A 23294-nucleotide genomic window follows, 5' to 3' on the forward strand; every position below is an offset into this window, starting at 1 on the left:
AGTAGTGGATTCAGATATGACGGCTGATAGAGATGTATGGAAGAGCAGCACATGCTGTGCCGACCCTCCATAAGGGATAAGGGCAGGTGGATGATGATGATGATGTAGAGATTAGTCTGGAAGAACACATAGTATACTCAGTTCTGTTTTTTCAATTCTACGAGGAGTTGCAGGCGATAGATAGTTTTCCATAAATGGAATATTAAAGTAGTCATAAAAATAAAATATAATAAGACCTGGTTATGAGATATGGCATTGAGAAGTTCCTGTCGATGTTCATAAACTGGCAGCTTTTCTCTGAATTTCAATAAATCAGGGTTGTATGTTGTGTTTGGAATCTGCAAGAACACAAATAAGTTACATAAAATATTATATGATACTAATACAATATGAAAAATTGGATGGATGGACTTGTTTACTTTTTTTTATAATAAAAGAGGGCAAACAGCGAGAACACCAAGGTAATTCTTTTTTTAATTGATTTCTGTGTGTTCACAAAAATTTACTTTCTTGATAGAGAAATCAAGTTACCCTACTGGTTTATAAATATTACCAATAACTTAGCATTCCTTTTCCTAATGGGAAAAGCAAAACATTTTGCATAAGTTGCACCATTAAGCAGTTCTAATAATAATTTCTTACCTGTGCCACTCCATTATTCAATTGACCAAGCACTTTATGTGTTAACTGAGGTTGTCTCTCCTTCTCTGGTCCTACACTTAAGTCATCTCTCTCTTTGTTAGTCAAAGGAAATGAAGATAACATCTCCACAATACTACATCTCATGTTAGAGTCCAGTATGAGTTTTGCATCATTTTGTATGATCGTGGATCCCACGCGTTTGTATATCGTTAAATAACGATTCACTCCTGTAAATTAGGGAAGACATGTTTTTATGTTTTACAAATTATTGTGCAAATTTTCGTAATATTAAAAAATGTTTATTTGTACTAATTAAAGTAAAATGTTAATGATTATTACATATTTTAATCCTTTTCTGTTTAATAGTAATCATATTTTCTGTTCTGTTTAAAAGATTTAAAAAAAAAATTAGCAAGTAGAAAATTGTGATGTACCTTTCCCGCGCGATTTCGATTTTAGACCCAATTTAGCCACTGTCTCATGAATGAAACCTCGCTCTTGAGCCGACAGGAAAGTTGGGAACTTCAATTCTGTTTCATTTTCGTCATTTAGAAATTTATCTAGCTGTATTTTTAATGCAATGCTTACAGATTCGGCTATAGGAAAATGTTTATTCCCCATGGTTTTTTTACCTCTCTTTGAATTCATGTTAGACATATTGCTATAAAATCTATCATAACACAAATATGAACCTAAGAATGTTTATTCTTCTGAGAAAATCGCCTAATTCTAAATATCTAAATAAAACCAAATGATACAATTACAAACACACTGACATTTGTCAAAAATCACTCAAAGAGTAAAAGCATTGACTCTTTGTTGTATTTCTCACAACAAACCACGAGCAAAGATGCTTTAACTTTTTTTCAGTTTAAAAAAAAGCTTTTTTAAATTACTTCTATTTACTAAAGCTTTTAAGATGTTGTTTACTTTTTTTAAGTGATAAAAACAAAAAGCCAACCTTCACAAAGAGTAACATCAAAAGTAATAGGCACTAAATGAACATCCGACATGTGTCAAAGTCAAACAAACGTCAGTCCGTTTTCAAAATACTATTTGCACGTGTTTACGAGAACATAATAAAATATTTTACAAAAATTAAAACTAAGGATATAATTTTGTGTGCAAGAACGTTAAATAATGTCGAAAACGATCAAACATTTAGTTGTCGATACGACAGCTTTTATAAAAGCTGAGAATCTTTTAAATATAGCTGAAAACGTTTACACGGTTCAAGAAGTTATTGACGAAATAACAAATGATAGACAACGTAGAAAACTTGTCGTTCTTCCGTACGATATTAATGTTAAAGATGTTTTCACTGAAAGCATTAAATTCGTCACAGACTTTTCAAAGAAGACTGGAGATTACACGAGCTTATCTGCTACCGATATAAAGGTAATAGCTCTAACTTATCAACTGGAGAAAGAAAAAGTTGGTACAGAACATCTTAAATCTGAGCCCACAATGCAGAAGACTATTAAAGTAAGTGGTTTATCCAATTTCAATCTACATCCAGAAGTTGGTAATATTGATAATGAAACTACAATAAAACAAGAAGATGATTCAAAAAGCAATGAAGATGCTTCTGAAGTTGAAAAATCCAATGAAAATGTAGTCAAAGAGAATAAAACCTCAGAATGTCAAACAGATTCAAATGAATATAAGATTGAAGATGAACTGGCTGAAGATATTGCTGAACAAATAAAAAACATTGATTTAAAAGATGACAGTGAACTAAATAATGTAATGGTGAAAGTTTCCGATGAGGAAGATGATTCAGAAAGTGAGGAAGAATCAGACAGTGAAGGAGAAGAATGGATAACACCATCAAATTTAGCACAAAAGAAAAAAGACATGGAGATGGGAGAGTTTGAAGAAAAGGATGTAGAAGTTGCTTGTATTACATCAGACTTTGCTATGCAGAATGTCTTAAAACAAATAGGTTTAAATGTAACAGCTATAGATGGTAGAATAATCAGACAACTCCGTACATTTATTTTCCGTTGCACAACATGTTTTAAAACAACCAGCGTTATGACTAAGTTGTTTTGTTCGAAATGTGGACATGCTACATTAAAAAAGGTAGGAGTGAGTGTTGACGATGAAGGTAATCAACATATCCATATTAATGGACGTAAACCTCTCACAGCTAGAGGTAAACGGTTTAGTTTACCAACTCCAAAAGGTGGTCAACACTTCCAATATCCAATATTGACGGAAGATCAGCATATACATAAGAGATTTGCAACAAAACTGGCACGCAAGAAAACGAATGCAATGGACCCAGATTATACAGCGGGGTACTCACCGTTTGCTATTAAAGATGTCAACTCTAAATCTGCAGTTTTAGGCATCAGGGCTGACAAACAAGATGTTAAATATTGGATGAAAAATTTCTCAAAGGGAAAGAAAAAATAATAAAAAAAAAATTAACACTAATATATATTTTATTTATTTAATAGATTCATTCTAACATCAATTTTAGGATAAAATGTTTTGATAAATTTTATTAAACGGTTTACTGGCAATGTCTTGCCTTACAAGTTCACATTTATACGAAATATGGCAATAGCATTGAGTTTGCCAATCTAATTTGATGTCAAGTTCTTCTCCAAGAAGGAGAACACGGAATCTATGCTCTTGGCTGACGTCATCTCATGACGAGGGTGTCCTGTAATTAAAGATTATATACATTTTGAATGTAATACATTCAATGTAAATCTAGAAAAATGTTTCATTACCCATTCTAGTTATATTCTGTACTAAATTCTATTGTAAAATACTGTTATTGTTTGAAAATAGTTGAATATTAAAAAATATTCGCAATAACCAAGTACATTTTTTAATGAGTAGTATGTAATAAATGTTAAATAATTAGTTATAATATTGTCTAACAAAAGTCTTAATGTTTTAATTACATTTTGTAGTATATATTATAAAAATAGAACCCATTATACATATAAAATAATTATTGAAGAAACATGTTTCTTTATTATTTTTACGCCAAGCTCTTAAAAATAATTTTTACTTAAGAAAACCATACGCTAGCATATTAGAACTAATACATCAGTTAAGTAGCCTCTAAATAAAAACCTAGCAAAACCACAGTACAAAAATCATGGTTGAGGCTAATTACCTCATAAAAACAGAAAGTGCTCGGAAAATCCTGCAGAAACAACAAGGAGTTATTAACAATCTAACGAAAAAATACCTAATTATACACCATAGACAAATGAGTTTTTTTTTCAACAAAATAATTACCTGCAGATACTCTGGTAATGTCAAACTCTGGTGTCTTCATTGGCGCATCAAGTGGAGCAGAACATGATATCCAATTCTTTGAAACCTTAAAAAACCAAACATATTAAGATAGATTCATTTTTAGTTTACCCAAGTCTGATGCATCATTTGTGTACCTTTTTGAGATAATCATTAACTTTGAACTTGCTGTACCCATGTACAGAATCCGTCATAGCAATACCCTTAACTCGTTGCTCAAATTCCTCTTTCAGCTGATCAGCCAGGGTTACCGTAATAACTCCACCATAGCTATGCGCTACTATCAATATTTTCGAAGCTTTGGTATCTTTTATGTAATTATCCCATACATATTTAGCATGCTCTTCTCCTGTGCTACTGTTAAAGATTTGATTCTCACCACGGGCGTTATCATTAGGATTCAAAATCATAACCCCATAACCTTTACCAATAGCCTTCTTTACATATGGAATCTGTGTTCCTAAATCCAAATTTTCATTGATTATCAAGCTGAAAATTATTTTCAAATAAAGATAATATCCTCATGAAACTTGATATTGAGATTCTTAATCGAAAACATGCTAAGATTATACATACGCTCGAGACCATTGTCCAGCTCTAACAGCACCTGAACCTTGAATCAATACCATTAAGACATCTTTCAAGTCGTAATCTCTTGAAACAAAAATAAAGGTCCCATTTTCAGGTGTTGAATCTTTTGGAACAGGTAGGCGGATCAATTTCTCCTGTGTTTCAAGAAGTTGATACACATAATTGGTGATAACAGCTCCCAGTTTCTCGTAATTAGCCTGACATTCCTCTGGATCAGTACTTATGTCGTATTGAAATGGCTCAGCACTTAACATCTTATACTTTCCAAGCTTCCTCAACTGGCCATCTGTAACACAAACAGTTGTTATGAAAAAGGTGGGAACTAATATTTATTTGTGTAAGAAATAACTGTGTACTCTTTTACTCGTATATATCATATATCACATTTTTAATCATAACAAATTTAAATTGGATTGTAAAGTATACTTACCGGTATTAAAAGCATAGCCCATATCGGACAGGGCCATAGTCACATCAGCCATATTCATCAGATCTGAGCAAAACATGCAGCAATCTTGTGTAAGCTTTGATAATTTCGGCGAAATTATTCTTTCCACCGAAGATAATATTTTTGTTAGTGTTTTTCTTGACATTTGTAAATACGATAAGGCGGGGATTTAAACAAAACCTCGATTACGTGTTCGTTGCAGGAGAAAGCTCGGAGGCGACTGCCATTACTAGGACCCGGCCGGGATTCAATCAATAACTTTGGGATAACAGCTTTATTGATTTCAGTGCAACATATCTGCGTGCAACTGCATTTATCAAATTGATAAGGATATTTGACATTGACAGTTATACCTGTACATTTATCTATGAAGAATTTTGAACCTTATTGGAACGGAATAGATTGTAAATTGCATTATCGTTGGAAAAGCTTTGAATCCAAAGATGACTTAGTCCAAGGGTTGGGTTGGGCGGTAAAAAACAATATTTTTGTATTGTTCACTTCCATTGCAATATTAATTATTAAATGACAATATTTTAATGGAGGATATGTAAATATTATGACCATTTGAGAGTGGACTCAATATATGTAAAAACTTCGCTCTTTCGCCTTTGCGTTTTATTCAGATTACTAAAACATCACATCAGAATACTGAAGATAAAAATGTAAAGGAAGCAATGAAAAACATAGATTTAAGGATAAATAAATATTAACACAATAAATTCAGTTATATCAAATATATGTTTTATTTCAATATTAAAAATATTTTTATTTCTTTAATCATTATACCAATCTAAGAATAAAAGTGTGAAAGACATGACTAGTAAGAAAAATAGAATGTAAACTCGCAGTCCAGCATTTCTTTGTATAGCTTGTTTTATTTGTTCATTGGCATCTTTCACATTCTCTGTTGCCCCCACAACTGTATTAGATATCCTGTCTATATCCTGTTCTTGTTGAAGAACCTAAAAGAAAAAACAAAAGTTGTATTATTAAGAAAAAATATATAATAGCCAGTTACAGTATCTTGAAACTAGATGAAAATGTATTGTGTTATACCTTTTCAGTGAATATTTCCTGTAATTCAGCAATATGCAGCACTTTACTCTCAATTTGCCTTACTTCCTCCGTCATACTGTTTAGTTCGTTTAAAAGTTGAACATTTTCAGATTCAAACATCTGTAGTTCTTCTGAATCTAGTTCACCTTCATCCGACATGACAGCCATTTCACTCTCTGATAAATCCATTTTAGTCTTCACCAAATCGGGCTCATCTGACTCAACCGTATTATAAACTCTCTCCTCATTATTTTCTTCAGTTTGTTTAGGGTTAAAACGATTTCGAACTGTAGACTTGACTGTAGGAGGTTCGAGACGCGACAACTTACGAATATCTATAGCTCGTTTGACTCTTAAAGCTTTAAGTTCACTATGCATTTTGCAAACAGCTTTCAAGTACATGTCAATTAAGTCTATTACTGCATCCATAAAATCCCTCATTTGTGGAGACACAGCTAGCTTACGGTTGTCATTTCTGAATTCCTTTAGCAAATGGGAACATGTGTTTACAATTCTCTGAGCACCGGTATCGATTTGGTCTCTCTCAGCTTCACTCATCTCATCGCCAGTCTCATTGTTAAAGAAACTCAGATATCTTTCTCTATGCTCCAATAAAAAATCTCTTAAGCGTGTTATTTGGCAAGTAATATCTTGCGCGGTTAAAGTAAATTCGCTTTTTGGTTTTGTTCTATGTAATCGTTGCTTATCTTCACTACTAGGACTTTGAATACCGAATGTTTTATTCCGAGTCTTTACTGTTTTTATACAAGCTTTGAATAGTGGTGTTATATCCATTTTCGCTTCTTTTATTTAAGTGTGTTACAAAATAATTCAACGGAAAACCTCTGATTTAACATTAACAAATATTAAAATACTCTCGCAGAGCGCAAGTGCCAACATGTCAAACAAATTCAATAATTTAAGTTGTCATGAATTGTCAAGTTATAACTTGACAGACGCCACAAAGAGTCTATGGTTTAAAAAACATATATAATACAGAAACGCTGATTTTTACAGCCATTGAAAGTTAAAAATTTGATTTTGATTTTATTTTATTACGTCAATGAAAATGATACTACCTTAATGTGGGATGCATTTTCCCCTTTTCCATTCCCAAGCTTAGTGTAATGTTAAAGTGCCGTCTCCCAGAGTTGTATACACCAAGTATACACACTACAAACGGAAAAGATTTAATCTGTGCTACCATTGTTTTATTGTTTTTGGTTTTAGCATAAATGCGCAATGTTATGTTATCAAAATTTTGTTATTTTTTTGTCTTATTGCTTGAAAAACAGAAAAAAAGAAAGATATTTGGTGTTGTGAACTACTAAGTCTTAGATATCAGTGATAAAGTATTTAGAATTCAGCTTAGAAACATGGGATCAACAGGAAATACTCACAAGATCAAACATTCCATACCTACAGATATTCTTGATGATTTATGCAGGTTTGCATTTAGATTTTCAATCAACGGCGGATCCAGGAGGGTCATGGGGGTCATGACCCCCCCCCCTTGATGGTTGTTCAAGAGATTGATAAAACATATTTACATTTTTTGTCAAGCTCTTGACTTGACCACGACTATATGACCCCCCGGCGCCAAAGCTGGATCAACCCTTGCGTTCAATATTGATAATTTTACTACCCAGATTCGGTATTGACCGCTGATAATTTGTTTGTTGCATAAAATAAGAAGTTAATACAAACTTGGCTGAACATTATTATCACTAAACAAATGTCTTCCTTATACATAATAAATAATTGTGTGTCTATCGCATTGTAACAGTCATATAAACAACAAAAAAATGCAAATAAAGTTTACCTTAATTATTTACAATATTTTCTAATTGGAATCTTACATAAAGGATAAGAGATCTTGCAACATTAGTAAAGTCACAATTGCCAAAAAAAAATATACTTAAAAATCAATGTTACTTTGAAATATACAAGTAACAGTTTTAATGATATAATTTATATACTAAAATTATTTCAGCCGTTTTATAATCAACTTGCCTCAAGAAGACAGAGGGAATCTGGTCCGGATTTGTTTCCAGATAGAACTAGCACATTGGTTCTACTTAGACTATTATTGTACTGATGAAACAAAAAGACTCCACACTTGTGGTATAAGAGAATTTGCTGCACACATTTTTCAGGTACTTTTTAAACTATGAAACTCAGAATTTAAAAATAATTAAATTTAGTTTAGATTGTTCTACATTTATGCCAAATTTTAACAATATCTGTTGAGCAATTTTGAAGATATATAGTAACAAACATCCATCCAAACATCTAACTTTTGCACTTAGTAAAATATCTACCATAAAAAAATTATTTTGTACTAAAAAGTAGATAAATTTGTATGTTACCACCAAATTCCCTGATTGTACATATAAGATACGCTAAAGAAAACATTCTTTTAGCATGTGCCACAACTGCGGGAGCATATCAGCAGTTTAGACGCAGTACTGGACAACTGGCGTGAATACAAGCAGACAGTGCCAACATACGGTGCCATCCTGCTTGATACAGACCTAACACATGTCCTGTTAGTGCAGTCTTACTGGACCAAAGCCTCCTGGGGCTTTCCTAAAGGCAAGGTCAATGAGGATGAAGAACCATGGAAGTGTGCCGCAAGAGAGGTAAGTGTGGTATAGCTTTTTAATCTTAATATAGAGACATAGACTTAATTTTATTTGGTTTCACATTGAGTGAAACATAACCATAGTGTTTTATTCGTTTTTTTTTATTATATTGCATGCTTGTATAATAGTATGGATTTTACCTTTTGGAGTACCCAGAGGAAGGGATAACTGCCCCTGGTTAACATTTTAGATTAAAAATGTACTCATGTTACTTGAAAATTATTGAATGGTAAATATAAAAATATTTACTCTTCCAGGTGCTTGAAGAAACTGGCTTTGATATAAGTAAATTGATTAACAAGAATGATTACATAGAGGCTATAATACATGATCAAATTGTCCGATTGTACATAATAGGGTATATACCTCGGGAAACAAAGTTCCAGCCTCAAACTAGGAATGAAATTAAAGCATGTGAATGGTTCCCATTAGCAGATCTGCCTTCGAATAGGAAAGATATGACTCCTAAAGTGAAAATCGGTGTCGGACCAAATGCCTTCTTTATGGTGGTACCTTTCGTGAAGCGTATGAGGCGATGGGTAGCAGAGAGAAGTTCTAGAGTATATAATAGTACAAGGAGAATGAGACACAAGTCTATGGGCGAATTAGAATCAGTAGCGAACAAGAATAAACAAAAAATCTCATCAGGGCTCCAAAATGAGATCCAAGAATATCAGAATGAACACAAATTTAAGAATAACAGCCACAGTCATGGCAACCAAGGGAATCACAGCGCACAGAGGAATGTTCAAGAGAATACTGCGGGTGTTGCAAGTGTCAGCAAACAAAATACAAATAATAATTACAGAAAGGAAAAGAAACAAGCTAAAAGGCAATTATTTACCCCTCAGAATACTCAAGCGAACTTTTCACCGGTTCAAAAAGATAATTCAAATGATAATGAGGATAATTCATTGTTGAACTTTGTGGCGCCATCTTGGGCAAACTTCAAGTTTGACAGGCGCGCCATTTTGGATTGTCTCACTTGAACGAAATATTTTTTTTCGGATAACTGACTGAAGATTTAGCACTTTTGTGATAGAAACTCGTTGGCTTTACTTTTTACGAAAATCTTTAAATAATTAAAACCTTTATTTAAATTGGAAGACAAAAATTGTTTTATTTAGAAATCCTTTAGCCCTAGTACAGCAAATGTTTTAAGTTTTAACAAACTTGAGAAGCAATTAAAATAAATAACATATTTAAACTCTTCCTATGGAGTTTTATTAATTCAATTTCAACAAAATACCTTTTCGAGTTGAATTCACACATATCTTTGAATTTCTTCGCCGTTATGTGCAGACGTTTTCCTTCACCGTAAGAGTCGGGTAAATTATGTACAAATGAAATTCGAAAATCACATTGGTACGGCGGGATTCGCACCCAACACCTTTAGATTACAAGACAAGTGCTTAACCACTGAGCCACCTACTAAAATCCTTTATACACTTGTAAATTAAAGTGTTATCATTTAATAGATTTTTAATTTTCATTTTGTTTGTAAAAATTACATAACAATAATTAACACGCAGTGTCTCGTCTGGCTGCCGGGTTATCATAGGTTGAGTACATAATGCGCAGTGATGCATCACGCAGTGCAAGATGTATAAATATATGTTAAGGTATGATTTATTCATATAAACAATCATATTTTAATAAAAATCACAGACACATAATTTTTTTTGAATGAGGCAATAATTTTTTTTTAAGAGAAAAACGGAGAACTATTTGACGAAAAAAAAAATTTATAATTCCTTAACAATTAAAATTCACAGTTACCAACAACAGTTTGAGTTTGTTTAAAATGAAAACAAGATAAATCTATTTAAAAATACATTTATTTAATATTTCTCATAAACACAAAGTTACATAGGAAATTCAAATCAATATCACATCAGAAATAAAAGTCTAAATGTTTATAAAACTAAAATAAAAACTATAACTTATAAAAATATTTACAAATTGATCTAAAACTCCAATGCAGATAAAAAACATACATAGTCTGTCATATTTGCATTAAGAAAAAAAAAACATAAAGCATGTGGAAAATATCTGATGAACTATCTAAGATGAACAAAGAATTTCAGTATTATTTAGCGAAATTAAATGTGAAATTAAATTTAATAATTTATTTTCAATATTTACTAATAAATTACCTACGCATATAACCTTAAATTATTTAATACAATTTATATAGGACTTAAGAACCTTCAAATACCTGAAATTTCTTTGATACCGGGGTTATAAATTGCTTTGGGCTACAATCGATTTTATTTTAACAATTTACCCTTAGTTTAATGGCGTTTAAATATATAGCCTAAAGCGTGACGCAAGTGGTTTTTATTAAAAAAAAAAAAAAAACAACATTCAAAAATATGTTGTTGACATCTTAAGCAACAATATAGTGGGTTTACGCTTTAATATAATAGTGTAGAAGTATAGATATGGCTGTTTACATGTTACCCTTGATAATCTTCAAGTCAGAAAAAAAATAGCATATCACGAAAACATACAAAACATCATTTTGATTTTTTTACTTTTTCCCCATTAGTAAAAAACGCAGTAAGTGTACATACGTTTTGGATTTGATTTGAAAAATCAGGCTTAAGGGTTCACAGAATCTTTACATAACATACTAAAGTTTAATTTACAAAAGTCAAACTCTGGTCCTACGATTATTAAACGTTAGATAACCTTAAAAAAAAATTAAAATACATATATTATTACTGAGAGCTTAGACTTTACATGGTTTTTACTATTCAAAAATCTGTCATATTTTCTCTTTCTATTGGAACAGAGAAAAGATATGTATTTTTGTTTGTAATAAATCAACTCAAAAACTAATGAACCGATTTTAAAAATTCTTTCTTTATTAGAAAACTACATAATCAGTGATTGACATAGAGTATGTGGCGTTGTATCTGGCATGTAACGACTCGACTTCGTATGTCACGGGTGGACGAAAAAGATAATGTCATTAGGTTACACGACTAGCACGTAAGACGAATGTTGTAAATAAATAGTTACTAACTGAAGTGTCTTTAAGTACATTTACTATACATTTTTATTTTAATTCCGGGCAGATGAAGTCATAAGTAAATGCTAGAGAAAAAATGAGCGGAACAAAATTATTGTACAAATTGATTACAGTTAAATAATACTGTACACGAATTTTGTTTTTTTTTTAATTTTAAACATATTTACACATTAACAAGATATCAAATATTTAATTTAGAAAAAAAATCATAGCCCTTTTTGTACATAATTTTTTAAACAAAGTGGAATATAAAATAGTTTATGAAATTATTAATTTAATGAAAAGAAATATAAACACTTATTTAACCTTATTCTATTAATTAAACATAAATAAGAGTCATAATGTAAAAATATTATCATCATCACCAGCTCACTATATGTCCCCACCGAGGGGCTCGAACACATTCTATAACGAAAGCAAATTATAAACCTTTCTTGAATATGGTATTAATAAAAATGCATTGAAATGTATGTAACAATATTAACTCGAATGATTCCAGTCTTTTTTAGACTTTTAACTAATTAAATATAATTTTTTGCTTCATTTTCATCCCTCTTTTATAGGTTATTTTAAGTTTGCTACATTTTAAAAAACGTCAAAAATCTTAAAATCATAACGTTTTTATCAAATAATATGAAATTCGAGTAAAAGAAATAAAAACCCAGCGTTAAAGTAGGAATTAGAGATAAAAATATTCACACTCAGTCAATATAGTTGGACAGTTGCGCTGGCAAGTGATAGATTGTATACTGGCGCGAGATATTGTTCACACTATACCGATTAAATGTCATTCCAGTTATTGAAGCGCAAACTTAACTGTCCAAGTGTGAACCTCGCATTAAAAATTGAAACCCCAATAGCTTGATGCTTAACGGATTACGGCTTTTCACGTAGTCGAAAGTTTGAATCTCGCCTTTCGACCATTTCATTAAACAAAAACATCTGTTATCTATATTATAAAGAGAAAAAAATGCAATCTTTGTATGTATTGAAAAAACTCAAAAACTACTTGGGTCAATTTCAATTTTCACAATTTAAAGGCTATTTTATCACTGAGTATCATAACTTATATTTTATTATTTTTCAATTTTACGCGGACAAAGTCGCGAGCAACAGCTAGTCTAGTATTACATAGATTAAAGATTTGAGTTGCATGTATTGTAAAAACTCAAAAACTATTTGGGCGATTTCAAAAATTCTCTCACCATATAAAAGCTACATATAGTCAGTAACAATATATTTTCCAATTTGAGGCGGACAAAGTCTCTAAGAGCTATAAAAGCTATATAAAAACGGTTTATATAGTGAGTGTTTCAGTGTACAAGTCCATCAAGGTGTAGGTGTAGGGTCAGTCCTCGTTGGCGAGTGCGGAGTGCGTGCGCGTGCGCGAGCGCAGCGCGTACAGCACGCCCGACAGCGCCAGCAGTAGCGGCGCACCCACACCCACTGATATTATCACTATCACGAACAATGAGAAACCCTCTATTGGGGGGGCGCCGTAACCCAATGTGTATGACCTGGAGGGGGATAACTCTTTAAGTACCGACTAACTATTGGGAGAATACTATCGTAGATATTTCGATTACAGTCTGACGGATGTCAAAATTACTATGGGATTTGTAGTTTAATTGTGGCATTATCATTTAAGATGTAACATGTTTAAATGTCGTTTCAGTTTACGTCCGTTTTTTTTAACTTAAGGTTAGGTTATTAAATCTTAAGCTAGCTAACCACATTCTTTTCATTTGAACAGTCGAATCGTTGGGATAAATCTAATGTGTGAAGCGGGCTTAACATTCGATACCCTTAAATTGAAAGAAAAAATCTCGACCGAAAACGGACAAATACTGAAACGACATTTAAACATGTAACGACGCCTTAAATAAACAATTAACCACAAATTTGATTGACATTTTAACATCCGTCAGATTGTAAGCGACCAAAGCGAAGTTTCCAAGATTTATTTCAGTATTCTGCTATAAATCGAACACATGATTTCACTAAAAAACAATGACAAAAAAGTTTTTTTTCACCATATTATAAAATTTCAATCCTTATGTAAGGATTTAGTGCTGATGTAATATAGCTTATAACACTCCTGGGCAGAAGTCGAAACAAATAACACCTCAAACATCAAAATCAGTTCAATCAGAAACATTCCAAGTTATTACAAAATCTCTATTTCTTTCATTCCTATCACTTCATTCATAAAACAAACATCCATAAGATAGTAGAAAAAAGCAGAACAGTACAAAAAATACTTACCATGCGGTATAATTATATCTCTTGTAGAAGCCATCTCCAGGCTCTCCGAAGCAGACAACCATGTCCTGGACCAAGAGCTCGTCATCATCATACCCTCGGTAGAATGTCTTCAGCGTGCTCCACTCCGGCAGCCAGGTCCTGGGAAGACAGGAATGGATAAAAATGGAGAAAGTATGGATTGAAAAAGGATGAGACGTGAATAAACGTATAATATATAAGACGTGAATGCTAAAATGGCGAAACTGCTTCCACAGATATTCTAGATATTTAAAAAAAAAGTTTCTATTTCTCTAGGTTGTCATTTTACATATGTGTAAATACTTATGAGTCCAACTACAAACCAGACCTTGTCATCTTTATGCACATTAGATAAACTAGCTGATGCTTGCGACTTCGTCCGCGAGAAAATTTAAAGAATATGGTAAAAACACACAATACAACTCATGTTAGACAAGTTACCTTTCTAATGGTAATTTTTTAATATTGAGGAATTAGTTAGTTAGGTTAGTTTTTGAGTTACTACAATACATAGAAAATCTTTATAATATTAGTATAGATTTCATAAGCATTTTTGACTGACCCATAAGAAGAAGGTAATTCGTCTGTATATCATAGTAATCATAGTAATATTATAAATGCGAAAGTTTAGATGGATGGATGTTTGTTAGAGTTTGCAGCCTAAACGGCTGAACGGATTTCGATTAAATTTGGTATGAATACAGAGGATAGTCTGAAAGAGGCTATTTTCTTTTTTTTTTTTTTTAATTTCACGCGGATGGATTTGCGGGCACAGGCATTATACCTTTTTATGTGCATATGTCCGGCACTGGTGGACCGATTTGGATTTTTTATTTATCCAAAAGGGTGTGGATTTTACATACCTGTTGAAGTCTGAAACATGTGCTACAGTGGAGGAGGCGACGTTGCGCGCGCGCTGCGTGTACCCCACAGGACGGAACTGCATGAACCCGCCGTCTCCACGCGACAGCGAAGATGGACTCTTTATCTCGATTATCTAGATACAACAACCATGTCTAAACATCTTCATAAGACTGTATTTGTATGTAAAAAAAATAGAAAAACGAAATTTTCAACCTGTAATATGTTAATATATTTTCTCATTTCCAATTAAAAGCAATTACTTTAACTTAAGTTTTGAATACAATAGAACCTCGATAACTCAAACCGGTAACTTAAAAACCTCTATAACTTCAAAATAAAATATGTTCCCTTCCCATCAGAGCCCAAAACCTCTATAACAAAGACCTTTGATAACTTAAAACCTCTATAACTTAAAATATTTTGTGTTTCCGAGGACTTTAACTTATGGAGGTTCTACTGTTTTATTAAATTTTCAAATATTCAGCTGCATTTCACATATTAATAACTCGTTCTCTTTATAAGTAAAATCTATTCTGTCTCTTTATTTTCAAATTTTAATAGATTATATAGTGTTTACATTCAAATTGTTCATTTCTGCGAGATTCTTTCTGTTTAGCTTCTAATAAAAGTCTGATTCGCATTTATCTATTTATTTTCTTTAATATTATAATTAACAATTTAAGGTCACGCGCACACACCAGTCGTCTTGCTTTCCAATCTGTCATCTGTCAAACTCCCCTCTCACTTCCTTCCGCTCAAATCCGTTCCGTTTCACACCATCGTCTATCGTTTTATTTTCCAATTCTACATTTCCTTATCATTACTAATACTAGCTGTCGCCTGCGACTCCGTCCGCGTGGAATAAAAAAAACAAAAGTAAGTAGCCTATGTGTTCTTCCAGACTATCCTCTACATCAATACCAAATTTCATCAAAATCCGTTCAGCCGTCTTGGCTACAAACTCTAACAAACATCCATCCATCTAAACTTTCGCATTTATAATATTAGTATGAAGTGTTATTATAAATGCAAAATTTTAAATAGTTATTAGAAGGTATGTCATAAACCACTAAACTGATCTCACTAAAATCTTAGTAAATATTATAATGAGAAAGTTTGGATGAATGTTTGTTAGAGTTTGTGGCCTAAACTGCTGAACGGATCTCGGAAATGGTATAGATGTTGTACAGTCTAGAAGAACACATATGCTACTCACTTTTTTATTTACACTTGGATGTCGCGGGCAAAAGCTATTTCTTATAAATGTAGAACTATGAAAGGACACAGACTATCTACTTTTGTTTATTCTGCGCAGACAGAATCAAGGACAAAAGCTATAGAAAAATCAATATTTAGTTAATTATAAAGTGTACTTACTTCAAACACACCAGGAGTGTGCTCATCATCCAAGCTCTTCCTCATCACATTATGCATGGTATCAGTCGCAGGGTCCGTGCTGACCAGTAGCAGATGCAGTGCGAACCGCGAGGAGTTGTACTGGCGCGAGGTGGTCAGGTTCACCAGACTGATGTCCACTAAGGTGGAGTTAGCAGTATGGATAAGATGAGGAAGTTCGGTCGCATAGTCTTTGTAAGGTAGGAGGTCCAGCTGTAAAAAGATAACTTATTTTAGTGACCTCTAAATATTCTAGGTGATATATTTGTATATAATTAAATTATTTAAACTTTCGTGAGACATTTTATAATTAACGAGCTGTTACCCGCGAATTCGTCCGCGTGGTATTAGAAAACATACGAACTATATCAATAACTAAAAGCTACGTATCCGATTGCAGAATGATCGAGTAAACATTAAAAAACTAAATTAATGAATCCCACGGGAACCGTAACTTATCCCGGGATAAAAAGTAGCCTATGTGTTCTTCCAGACTATGCTCTTTCAGCGATTTAGGCTACAAACGCTAACAAACATCCATACATCCATCCAAACTTTCGCATTTATAATAGTAGTAAGAAGTAAGATTATTTAACGGCTTACTCACGTAATTATTATTATTTGTATATACATAAAAATATTTGAAGAAAAGTAATATTAGTATATATCTACACGAATATTGTAAGGAAAAATTTGTATTTTTTAATTTTTGTCTGTATTAGATTTCTTTTACCAATATAAAGGTAATTTATCTGTGAGTAACATAGATCATTCATTATTATTTAAATTCAAACGAACTAAGTCGCGAGAAACAACTAGTTAGTAATAAAATACACTTTATTTTAACTGGGTTAAAAAGTGGACTAAAAGAATTCCCTTTAACTGGAAACATATTAAATGATTCTTTACTACCTTAACATCAATGATGTCTCTACTTCTGTTCTGATGCATTGTCCCGTGTAGACGCACCATCGCCTCCTTCTCCGTGATAACCTGTTCCTTCAGCTCCCATCTCACTCTCTTCAAAGACTGAGCGTGTATCCAACTTTTCTCATCCATCCGACCCTTGTCCGCAAGATCATTGTACTCGTAGATCTGGAAAGATTTATGTAATCTTACTAATATTATAAATGTGAAAGTTTAGATGGATGGATGGATGGATGGATGTTTGTTAGCGTTTGTAGCCTAAACGGCTGAACGGATCTCCATGAAATTTGGCACAGGTTTAGAGCATAGTCTGGAAGAACACATAGGCTACTTTTTATCCCGGGAATAGTTACGGCTCCCGTGGGATTCATTAATTTAGTTTTTTAATGTTCACTCGATCATTCTGCAACGGTTCAACATATCTTATTGAAATTTGGCACAGATATAAAACAAAGTCTGGAGTTCACATGAGATAAGCTTCATCCCAGAGAAATGTCCGGTTCCCGAGGGATACGTAGCTTTTTGTAATTCATATAGTTAGTATGTTTTCTAATACCACGCGGACGTAGTCGCGGGCAACAGCTCGTTAATAATAAATTTAGAAATAACACAAATGTTGTGCGATTGTCGATTGTTTCGCAGCCAATTCAACTGTTTAGGTGCACAGCTAAAAATCGAGTATCCGCACCTCCATATAAGCTTATAGGAATCAAAGCGCGACTAAACCGTTGTGCGATGGTTTAGCCCGCTCTAACGGTATATTATACATAAAAATTTATTCCGAGGACTCTTCAATTACCCTCCTCTTTTACATCTTTTTGTTATACAGATGAGGATTTCTACTCTTATAAAGTTTTAATATTTTGACTAACCTGTATGGATGGATATATGTTACTATGAATGTAGAAAAAACCAGAACATAGTCTGGACAAAAGTCTAGTTTAGAATAAATTATTATTGTAATTTAAGGTCATCGGTTCAAATTTTGTAACATCTGGCTGCAATCAATTTCATAGTTGCAAATGTTTCACAAATGACTAATACATTGTAAAATCTGTTGTTGAATATTCAACCTTATTGTATTTGATCAAGTGCTATATTATTTAAGCAAATTAAGTAGGACATTGAGTCATAACAAATGTAAATTAATATCTTCAGTGAACTGTTCTGTTTTCTTTCTGATAAATTTCTGTTATATAAATATTGATTATACAGTAGAACCTCAAACTCAAACCTCGGTAACATAGAAACCTCTAAAACTTAAACAATATGTTCCCTTCCCATCAGAGTCCAAAACCTCTATAACATAGACCCTCGATAACTTAAAACCTCTATAACTTAAAATATTTTATGATTCCCTTGGACTTAACTTATCAAGGTTCTACTGTACTAATATTTTATACTATTTAGATGGATGGATATTTCAGGATAGGTCCATAACTGTTTAACAGAAATAAAAAAAACATATAATATTAGCTTTCGCCCGCGACTCCGTCAGCACTGAATTAAAAAAAAACAAAAGTGAGTAGCCCATGTGTTTAGACTATCCTCTACATCTATGCCAAATTTCATCGAGATTCATTCAGCCGTTTAGGCTACAAACTCTAACAAACATCCATCCATCTAAACTTTCACATTTATAATACTAGTAAGATAGTCAGAAAATCACATAAGCTATTAAGTTTTTCATTCTAAAGTTCTTAGCATAAAGGATGTCCAAAAATAGGACCAGTACTGGAGAAACAGAGATGCTTAAGCATGGGTAAGCACATTATTTAAATAATATTGTACAAAATATTACCTTATCAATAGCTGTAGCAAAACTGTATCGCACTTTGTCATTCATTGTAAAATTGACTGGTCTTTCTCCATCCCAGGATATTTGCATTGTAGAGTTTGTTCCCGAAACTGCCAATATCATTGTAGGTATCCCTCTTGTGAAGTCCCATATTTGGTGTATTGTGTCTGTTTGTCCTTCCGCTTTTATATATACTAGGGTAGAATCCAAACTGCAGTTTTTACAGCCAGGATTAATCTCTGCATTTATCTGGAAACATATTTTTTAATGAGTACTACTGCAATGAGTAATACTGCAAGTTTGTTTTTAAAGTTTTTTTTATTGTAATTTAAATGGTAGTTTTAATACAGGAAAAAGGGTAAATGAAAAATTAGGGCAAATATCAAGTTAATTACTCACACATTACAGTAACGAAACAAAACATTTATCATGAATATGTTTTGACTTTAAATTTTATTAAAACGTTTACCTATGAGAAATTATTTAATTGTGTAATTTTTTTACTTAATTGTTTCGACACGACATACATTTTAATTGTAAACAACACTAGCTTGTTGCAAATTACGACAATTAGAAAGAATCTGTGAACAAACCACCCACAAAAATCTTTGTTGTGGGTGGTTTCCTTTGTAAAACGGAAATTAATAAATCTTACCGTTCTGTCTTGTCCATATGCAGAAGTGTGCAATAAAAATGCAATTATAGCAATTACATACGTTGTTATCGACGAAGAAAACATTATTTATTTTTACAACACTTTTTGTCTATAAACAATGAGTTCACAAGTTCAATTTACATGTCACTTTACAAATAACTGATAAAACAACACGTGCGACCGCGAACGAAGCGTTTAATATTATAATTCGATAAGGTGTATCGGGATTTTGTTATGCTTTGTACTTCCTTTTGTAATATATTTAATCATATCCATCCAAATACGTCATGGAAATATTATGCTACTAAATTTAATATTACCCTAATTTACAGTGAAAATTATAGATAGAGGTATAATCGTGAAAAGTTTATGTGGCTTCTGAATTTTGATGCATTATATTTGTATTTAGAAATGTCATAGTTGACATTGACAGTTCACTATCAAACAAAAAACGTCCAAAAACCCTCGAGTCCCTTACGTCTCATGAGTATTAAGTTCTTTGTTTTAACTAGGATAAATTGCGTGATTTTCTTCAATATCCTCAAAATAAAACAAAACATATACTTGTTAATTAGTGAATACTCGATACTCCTTTTATAGTTCCTCTCAAAATAAATTTCCAATTTTGGTAAACATAGTTTCTGCACGATAATATAATTAAGTTTGCATCTATACAATACAGTCGGGAAATAAGATATTCTAAAGATTTTAATAATTTATTTACACATTATCATCGTCTGTTTTTGCTTGTATCTTGCGCGCTTCTTCGTCGCTTTTAGGCGAGTGCTGTCGCTTCCCTTTCTTCTTGTGCTTATTCTGATTTCTTATCGCTTTTGACATTTTTTCATCACCAACGCTTAAAAATGAAAAAATGCATGAGATTCTTTTCAAAATAAAATATACAAATTAGTGTGTTTAGTCATTAAAAAATATTATGCTTTCAAAATAATTTTGTGAACTTTATGTCTGTCCTTATTGGTAAATTATAAAACATCTAATTATAGATTTTTTTACGTGATAACGTCTTATAAATCGATGAATGTCTGCTACACGTGTGAAAAAGCATAACTCGATAAGCCAAGTGTGCGAGCGAGAGCGCCTAATAATCGATAGGTATAAGGGTATAAGGCTTTTGACGCGTAAAATTATTTTTGTAAACTAAATTTGCAGGCATCCGATTTTATTATTTTTTAATATTCCACATTTATGATATATCTATTACTTGATGGCAGCTCTGGAGCCAGGTCCCCAATACGGAGTAGGGTTGAACTGGAATCTCAACCGTCCATCTCGGCGACTGACAGGGTTCGCGTCCGCCCTCTCACTCAGATCTATCGCCGTCTTTGTCTCGTGACTCAATATGTGTCTTGCTACTGGATCTGCTTCTAACCTGGTTATTACAAAATCGAAAATTAAAAAAAAACATGCCAGCAATATTTTTTTTGTACCGTTGTATTTTGTACTATTCAGGATTATCTATTCATTTCAGGATATCCTGTATGTGTGTCTGTGTCAATATAATAGTGACCTTTAGAGCGGGCGCAGACCTTTAACTCAAAAATCGCACAACGGTTGTAAGATTGTCGATTGTTTCACAGCAAATTCAACTGTTTAGTCGCACAACTAAAAATCAAGTAGTAACCTCCAGATAAGATCATAGGAATCAAAGAGAGACTGAACAATTCTGCGATAGTTTAGTCAAAGCGCGCTCTTAACCGAAATAACTAATCTGTGTGGTTAGTTGATTTTTTTTAATTTACAAATCTATACTAATATCGATACTAATATTGTAAAGAGGATAGATTTGTTATTTTGCATGTATTGAAATAACTAAAAAACTACTTGGCCGATTTAAAAAAATCTTTCACCGTTTGAAAGCTATGTGATCAGTAAGTAACATAGGCTATAATTTTTGAGCGTCTTCAGGTACTCAAGTCGTCTGTGTGTTTTTTTAATTTTTTTTTTATTATTATTTTTTGACGCGGACGAAGTCGTGAGCAACAGCTACTATTGAAAAAGTGAAAAAACTTACTTCGCAGGCTTAATAGGATGTGTTTTCTCCCATGTGCGTACAATATCCCACACGACATGCGCGGGCGCAGCAGTCTTCACAGACAACTTGGCCGCGTGGGAGTACGACACTTTGTACCCCGCGTTTAGTATAGCAGACCTAAATAATTACGAATAACATGGTAAATTCTATAAAAAGTGTATCACAATAATGTAATTTTAATGACATTTATCAAGTTAAAAAAACTAAAAACACCATAAAATCCAAAATAAGTCTGTCAATAATTGTGTATGTACTATCAGGGAATTTGGCAGTGTTCTAAATTACGAGCTACAGTAGTTAGAACGTTTTGTATGCATTCAAACCCGAAACAATAAAAATAAAAAACCTATATGAAATAAACAAAGTAAAAAACATATATGAAACTTTGTAACAGATGGCAAAAGGTAGGTAACAACCTATAGTATAGTACGCATGTGAATGTATCTACGAATAATATTTGGTCAATGGTACAAGAATTGTTTTTGTGTTATGCCGTCGTTTGTGTAACTAACTGGTTATTTTTAACAAGAGGCGGAGTATTTTATTGCAAGGAACAATTAAATTCTGAAAATATAACACCGCGTATTTCCGCGACTGTACTTACCTCATAACCAGCATGGGCATTGTCTCGCAGTGCACTTTGCCGAACATTTTATCCAAAATATAATACAATGGTGTATCTATCAGTTCTTCCCTGACCATAGACAGCACTCCGTCCAGCCGCTTAGCGGTGCCAAAGAGTTCTGGGTGGTCCTGCACGTGCGTCAGGACCTTCGACACGAAGACCTCATCATGGATAGGTGCGGACCATATTGGACCACCTAGCTGGAATATCGTAACAAGTTAATGTGACTAACTGATTCGGTGCATTTTGTCTGTTATATTATAAAAACTTTATTGTTCACATTGTGAAAACCTACCAACACAGATATTCAAATATATAGAGGTGGCATTGACACTTGAAACATACTTCACATAATTACCACTGACAGATAGATATCCTTAAAACCAAAGGTCAATATAATGAATTGTATTTAATTGCCTTATTATAATTTTTTAAAGTATTTTTATTACATGTCAATACAAGGTGTACACTAAACTTGACAACTGAGATAGTACCGGTTAAAAATTGTTGTTCACTATGTCTCATCTATGTGTTGTTTAAATGTCTTTTGTTTGCCATTGTCAATTTTCAAAACTCATGCTAACCAAGGCCTTTGCTATTGACCAATAACTAATGCCATGGAAATCTTGCTTCTGTAGTCTAAACTTACATGATGTTTTTGATTGCAATTGGTGCAGCGCTCTCCCACAGCTGGTCCTGTTGGTAAATATGCCTTCATCTGTCCAGGGTTCCTCTCCGTGGGGTTCTGTTTGAACCCTCCCAGTGGCTGTAGTGTTATATTGTCACAACCCACACACTGGTATACCATAGATAACTTGCTGAAATATGAATAATAAACTCATTTATAGTAAACACTAGCACACTCTAGCACACACTAGCTATTACTCGCGACTTTGCCCGCGTGATATTAGAAAATAGTAAAAATAAAACTTATGTTACTTAATTAAGCAAGATTTTTATTTTATTCCTTTTTTTTTTTTTTTTTTTTTT

At 32.7% G+C, this 23294-nt stretch overlaps 7 protein-coding genes across 8 annotated transcripts in view; 2 read left to right on the top strand and 5 right to left on the bottom strand.

Annotated features, from left to right (window-relative positions):
* LOC106104755 (probable ATP-dependent RNA helicase YTHDC2) overlaps window positions 1-1412 on the bottom strand; it is a 9616-nt gene extending 8204 nt beyond the window's left edge. Inside the window, exons 1-3 of the mRNA XM_013284886.1 lie at window positions 1077-1412; window positions 643-869; window positions 237-338 (exon numbers count right to left, since the gene is read on the bottom strand). Of these exons, the coding sequence (XP_013140340.1) occupies window positions 237-338; window positions 643-869; window positions 1077-1299 (552 nt within the window). The 5' untranslated portion in view covers window positions 1300-1412. The remainder of the gene's footprint in view (window positions 1-236; window positions 339-642; window positions 870-1076) is intronic.
* A 267-nt stretch (window positions 1413-1679) lies between these two features.
* On the top strand, window positions 1680-3081 carry LOC106104907 (RNA-binding protein NOB1). The gene has a single exon (XM_013285107.1). The coding sequence runs from the start codon at window positions 1783-1785 to the stop codon at window positions 3061-3063; it is 1281 nt and encodes a 426-aa protein (XP_013140561.1). The 5' UTR covers window positions 1680-1782; the 3' UTR covers window positions 3064-3081.
* On the bottom strand, window positions 3075-5292 carry LOC106104908 (UPF0528 protein CG10038). Its single transcript, XM_013285108.1, has 5 exons — window positions 4946-5292; window positions 4501-4801; window positions 4062-4413; window positions 3907-3991; window positions 3075-3316 (listed from the first exon to the last, which is right to left on the bottom strand). Exons 1-5 carry the CDS (start codon window positions 5106-5108, stop codon window positions 3234-3236), a joined length of 984 nt encoding a protein of 327 aa, XP_013140562.1. The 5' UTR covers window positions 5109-5292; the 3' UTR covers window positions 3075-3233.
* Window positions 5293-5685: 393 nt separating this feature from the next.
* Window positions 5686-6937, bottom strand: LOC106104774 (syntaxin-18). The gene is made up of 2 exons (XM_013284905.1): window positions 6023-6937; window positions 5686-5928 (listed from the first exon to the last, which is right to left on the bottom strand). The coding sequence occupies exons 1-2, from the start codon at window positions 6815-6817 to the stop codon at window positions 5740-5742; spliced, it is 984 nt and encodes a 327-aa protein (XP_013140359.1). The 5' UTR covers window positions 6818-6937; the 3' UTR covers window positions 5686-5739.
* Window positions 6938-7221: 284 nt separating this feature from the next.
* Window positions 7222-9781, top strand: LOC106104764 (m7GpppN-mRNA hydrolase). Its single transcript, XM_013284894.1, has 4 exons — window positions 7222-7469; window positions 8016-8178; window positions 8446-8664; window positions 8925-9781. Exons 1-4 carry the CDS (start codon window positions 7399-7401, stop codon window positions 9654-9656), a joined length of 1185 nt encoding a protein of 394 aa, XP_013140348.1. The 5' UTR covers window positions 7222-7398; the 3' UTR covers window positions 9657-9781.
* A 2507-nt stretch (window positions 9782-12288) lies between these two features.
* Window positions 12289-19993, bottom strand: LOC106104887 (glycosylated lysosomal membrane protein B-like). Its single transcript, XM_013285083.1, has 7 exons — window positions 19627-19993; window positions 18975-19220; window positions 17159-17341; window positions 16229-16459; window positions 14851-14984; window positions 13970-14107; window positions 12289-13221 (listed from the first exon to the last, which is right to left on the bottom strand). The coding sequence occupies exons 1-7, from the start codon at window positions 19708-19710 to the stop codon at window positions 13053-13055; spliced, it is 1185 nt and encodes a 394-aa protein (XP_013140537.1). The 5' UTR covers window positions 19711-19993; the 3' UTR covers window positions 12289-13052.
* Window positions 19994-20328: 335 nt separating this feature from the next.
* Window positions 20329-23294, bottom strand: part of LOC106104886 (probable tRNA (guanine(26)-N(2))-dimethyltransferase) — a 6296-nt gene continuing 3330 nt past the window's right edge. For both annotated transcript variants that reach the window (XM_013285080.1, XM_013285081.1), the window contains exons 6-10: window positions 22954-23122; window positions 22284-22504; window positions 21659-21796; window positions 20849-21016; window positions 20329-20482 (exon numbers count right to left, since the gene is read on the bottom strand). In XM_013285080.1, coding sequence (XP_013140534.1) covers window positions 20347-20482; window positions 20849-21016; window positions 21659-21796; window positions 22284-22504; window positions 22954-23122 — 832 coding nt within the window. In that variant the 3' untranslated portion in view covers window positions 20329-20346. The remainder of the gene's footprint in view (window positions 20483-20848; window positions 21017-21658; window positions 21797-22283; window positions 22505-22953; window positions 23123-23294) is intronic.

Source organism: Papilio polytes, unplaced genomic scaffold, assembly GCF_000836215.1.
Source record: "Papilio polytes unplaced genomic scaffold, Ppol_1.0 DF823399.1, whole genome shotgun sequence".
NCBI classification, from domain to species: Eukaryota; Metazoa; Arthropoda; class Insecta; order Lepidoptera; family Papilionidae; genus Papilio; species Papilio polytes.

Excerpts from the sequence above, each read along its gene's own strand:
- LOC106104907 (XM_013285107.1), top strand. The coding sequence starts at position 1,783 with ATGTCGAAAACGATCAAACATTTAGTTGTCGATACGACAGCTTTTATA.
- LOC106104908 (XM_013285108.1), bottom strand. The coding sequence starts at position 5,108 with ATGTCAAGAAAAACACTAACAAAAATATTATCTTCGGTGGAAAGAATA. Across the intron at positions 4,802-4,945 it reads GGGCTATGCTTTTAATACCG|ATGGCCAGTTGAGGAAGCTT; the intron begins GTAAGTATACTT and ends TTTGTGTTACAG. Across the intron at positions 3,317-3,906 it reads CATTACCAGAGTATCTGCAG|GACACCCTCGTCATGAGATG; the intron begins GTAATTATTTTG and ends CTTTAATTACAG.
- LOC106104774 (XM_013284905.1), bottom strand. The coding sequence starts at position 6,817 with ATGGATATAACACCACTATTCAAAGCTTGTATAAAAACAGTAAAGACT. Across the intron at positions 5,929-6,022 it reads AGGAAATATTCACTGAAAAG|GTTCTTCAACAAGAACAGGA; the intron begins GTATAACACAAT and ends TTTTTCTTTTAG.
- LOC106104764 (XM_013284894.1), top strand. The coding sequence starts at position 7,399 with ATGGGATCAACAGGAAATACTCACAAGATCAAACATTCCATACCTACA. Across the intron at positions 7,470-8,015 it reads ATTCTTGATGATTTATGCAG|CCGTTTTATAATCAACTTGC; the intron begins GTTTGCATTTAG and ends AAATTATTTCAG. Across the intron at positions 8,665-8,924 it reads GGAAGTGTGCCGCAAGAGAG|GTGCTTGAAGAAACTGGCTT; the intron begins GTAAGTGTGGTA and ends TTACTCTTCCAG.
- LOC106104887 (XM_013285083.1), bottom strand. The coding sequence starts at position 19,710 with ATGTTTTCTTCGTCGATAACAACGTATGTAATTGCTATAATTGCATTT. Across the intron at positions 19,221-19,626 it reads CATATGGACAAGACAGAACG|ATAAATGCAGAGATTAATCC; the intron begins GTAAGATTTATT and ends ATATGTTTCCAG. Across the intron at positions 14,985-16,228 it reads ACACTCCTGGTGTGTTTGAA|ATAATCGAGATAAAGAGTCC; the intron begins GTAAGTACACTT and ends TGTTGTATCTAG.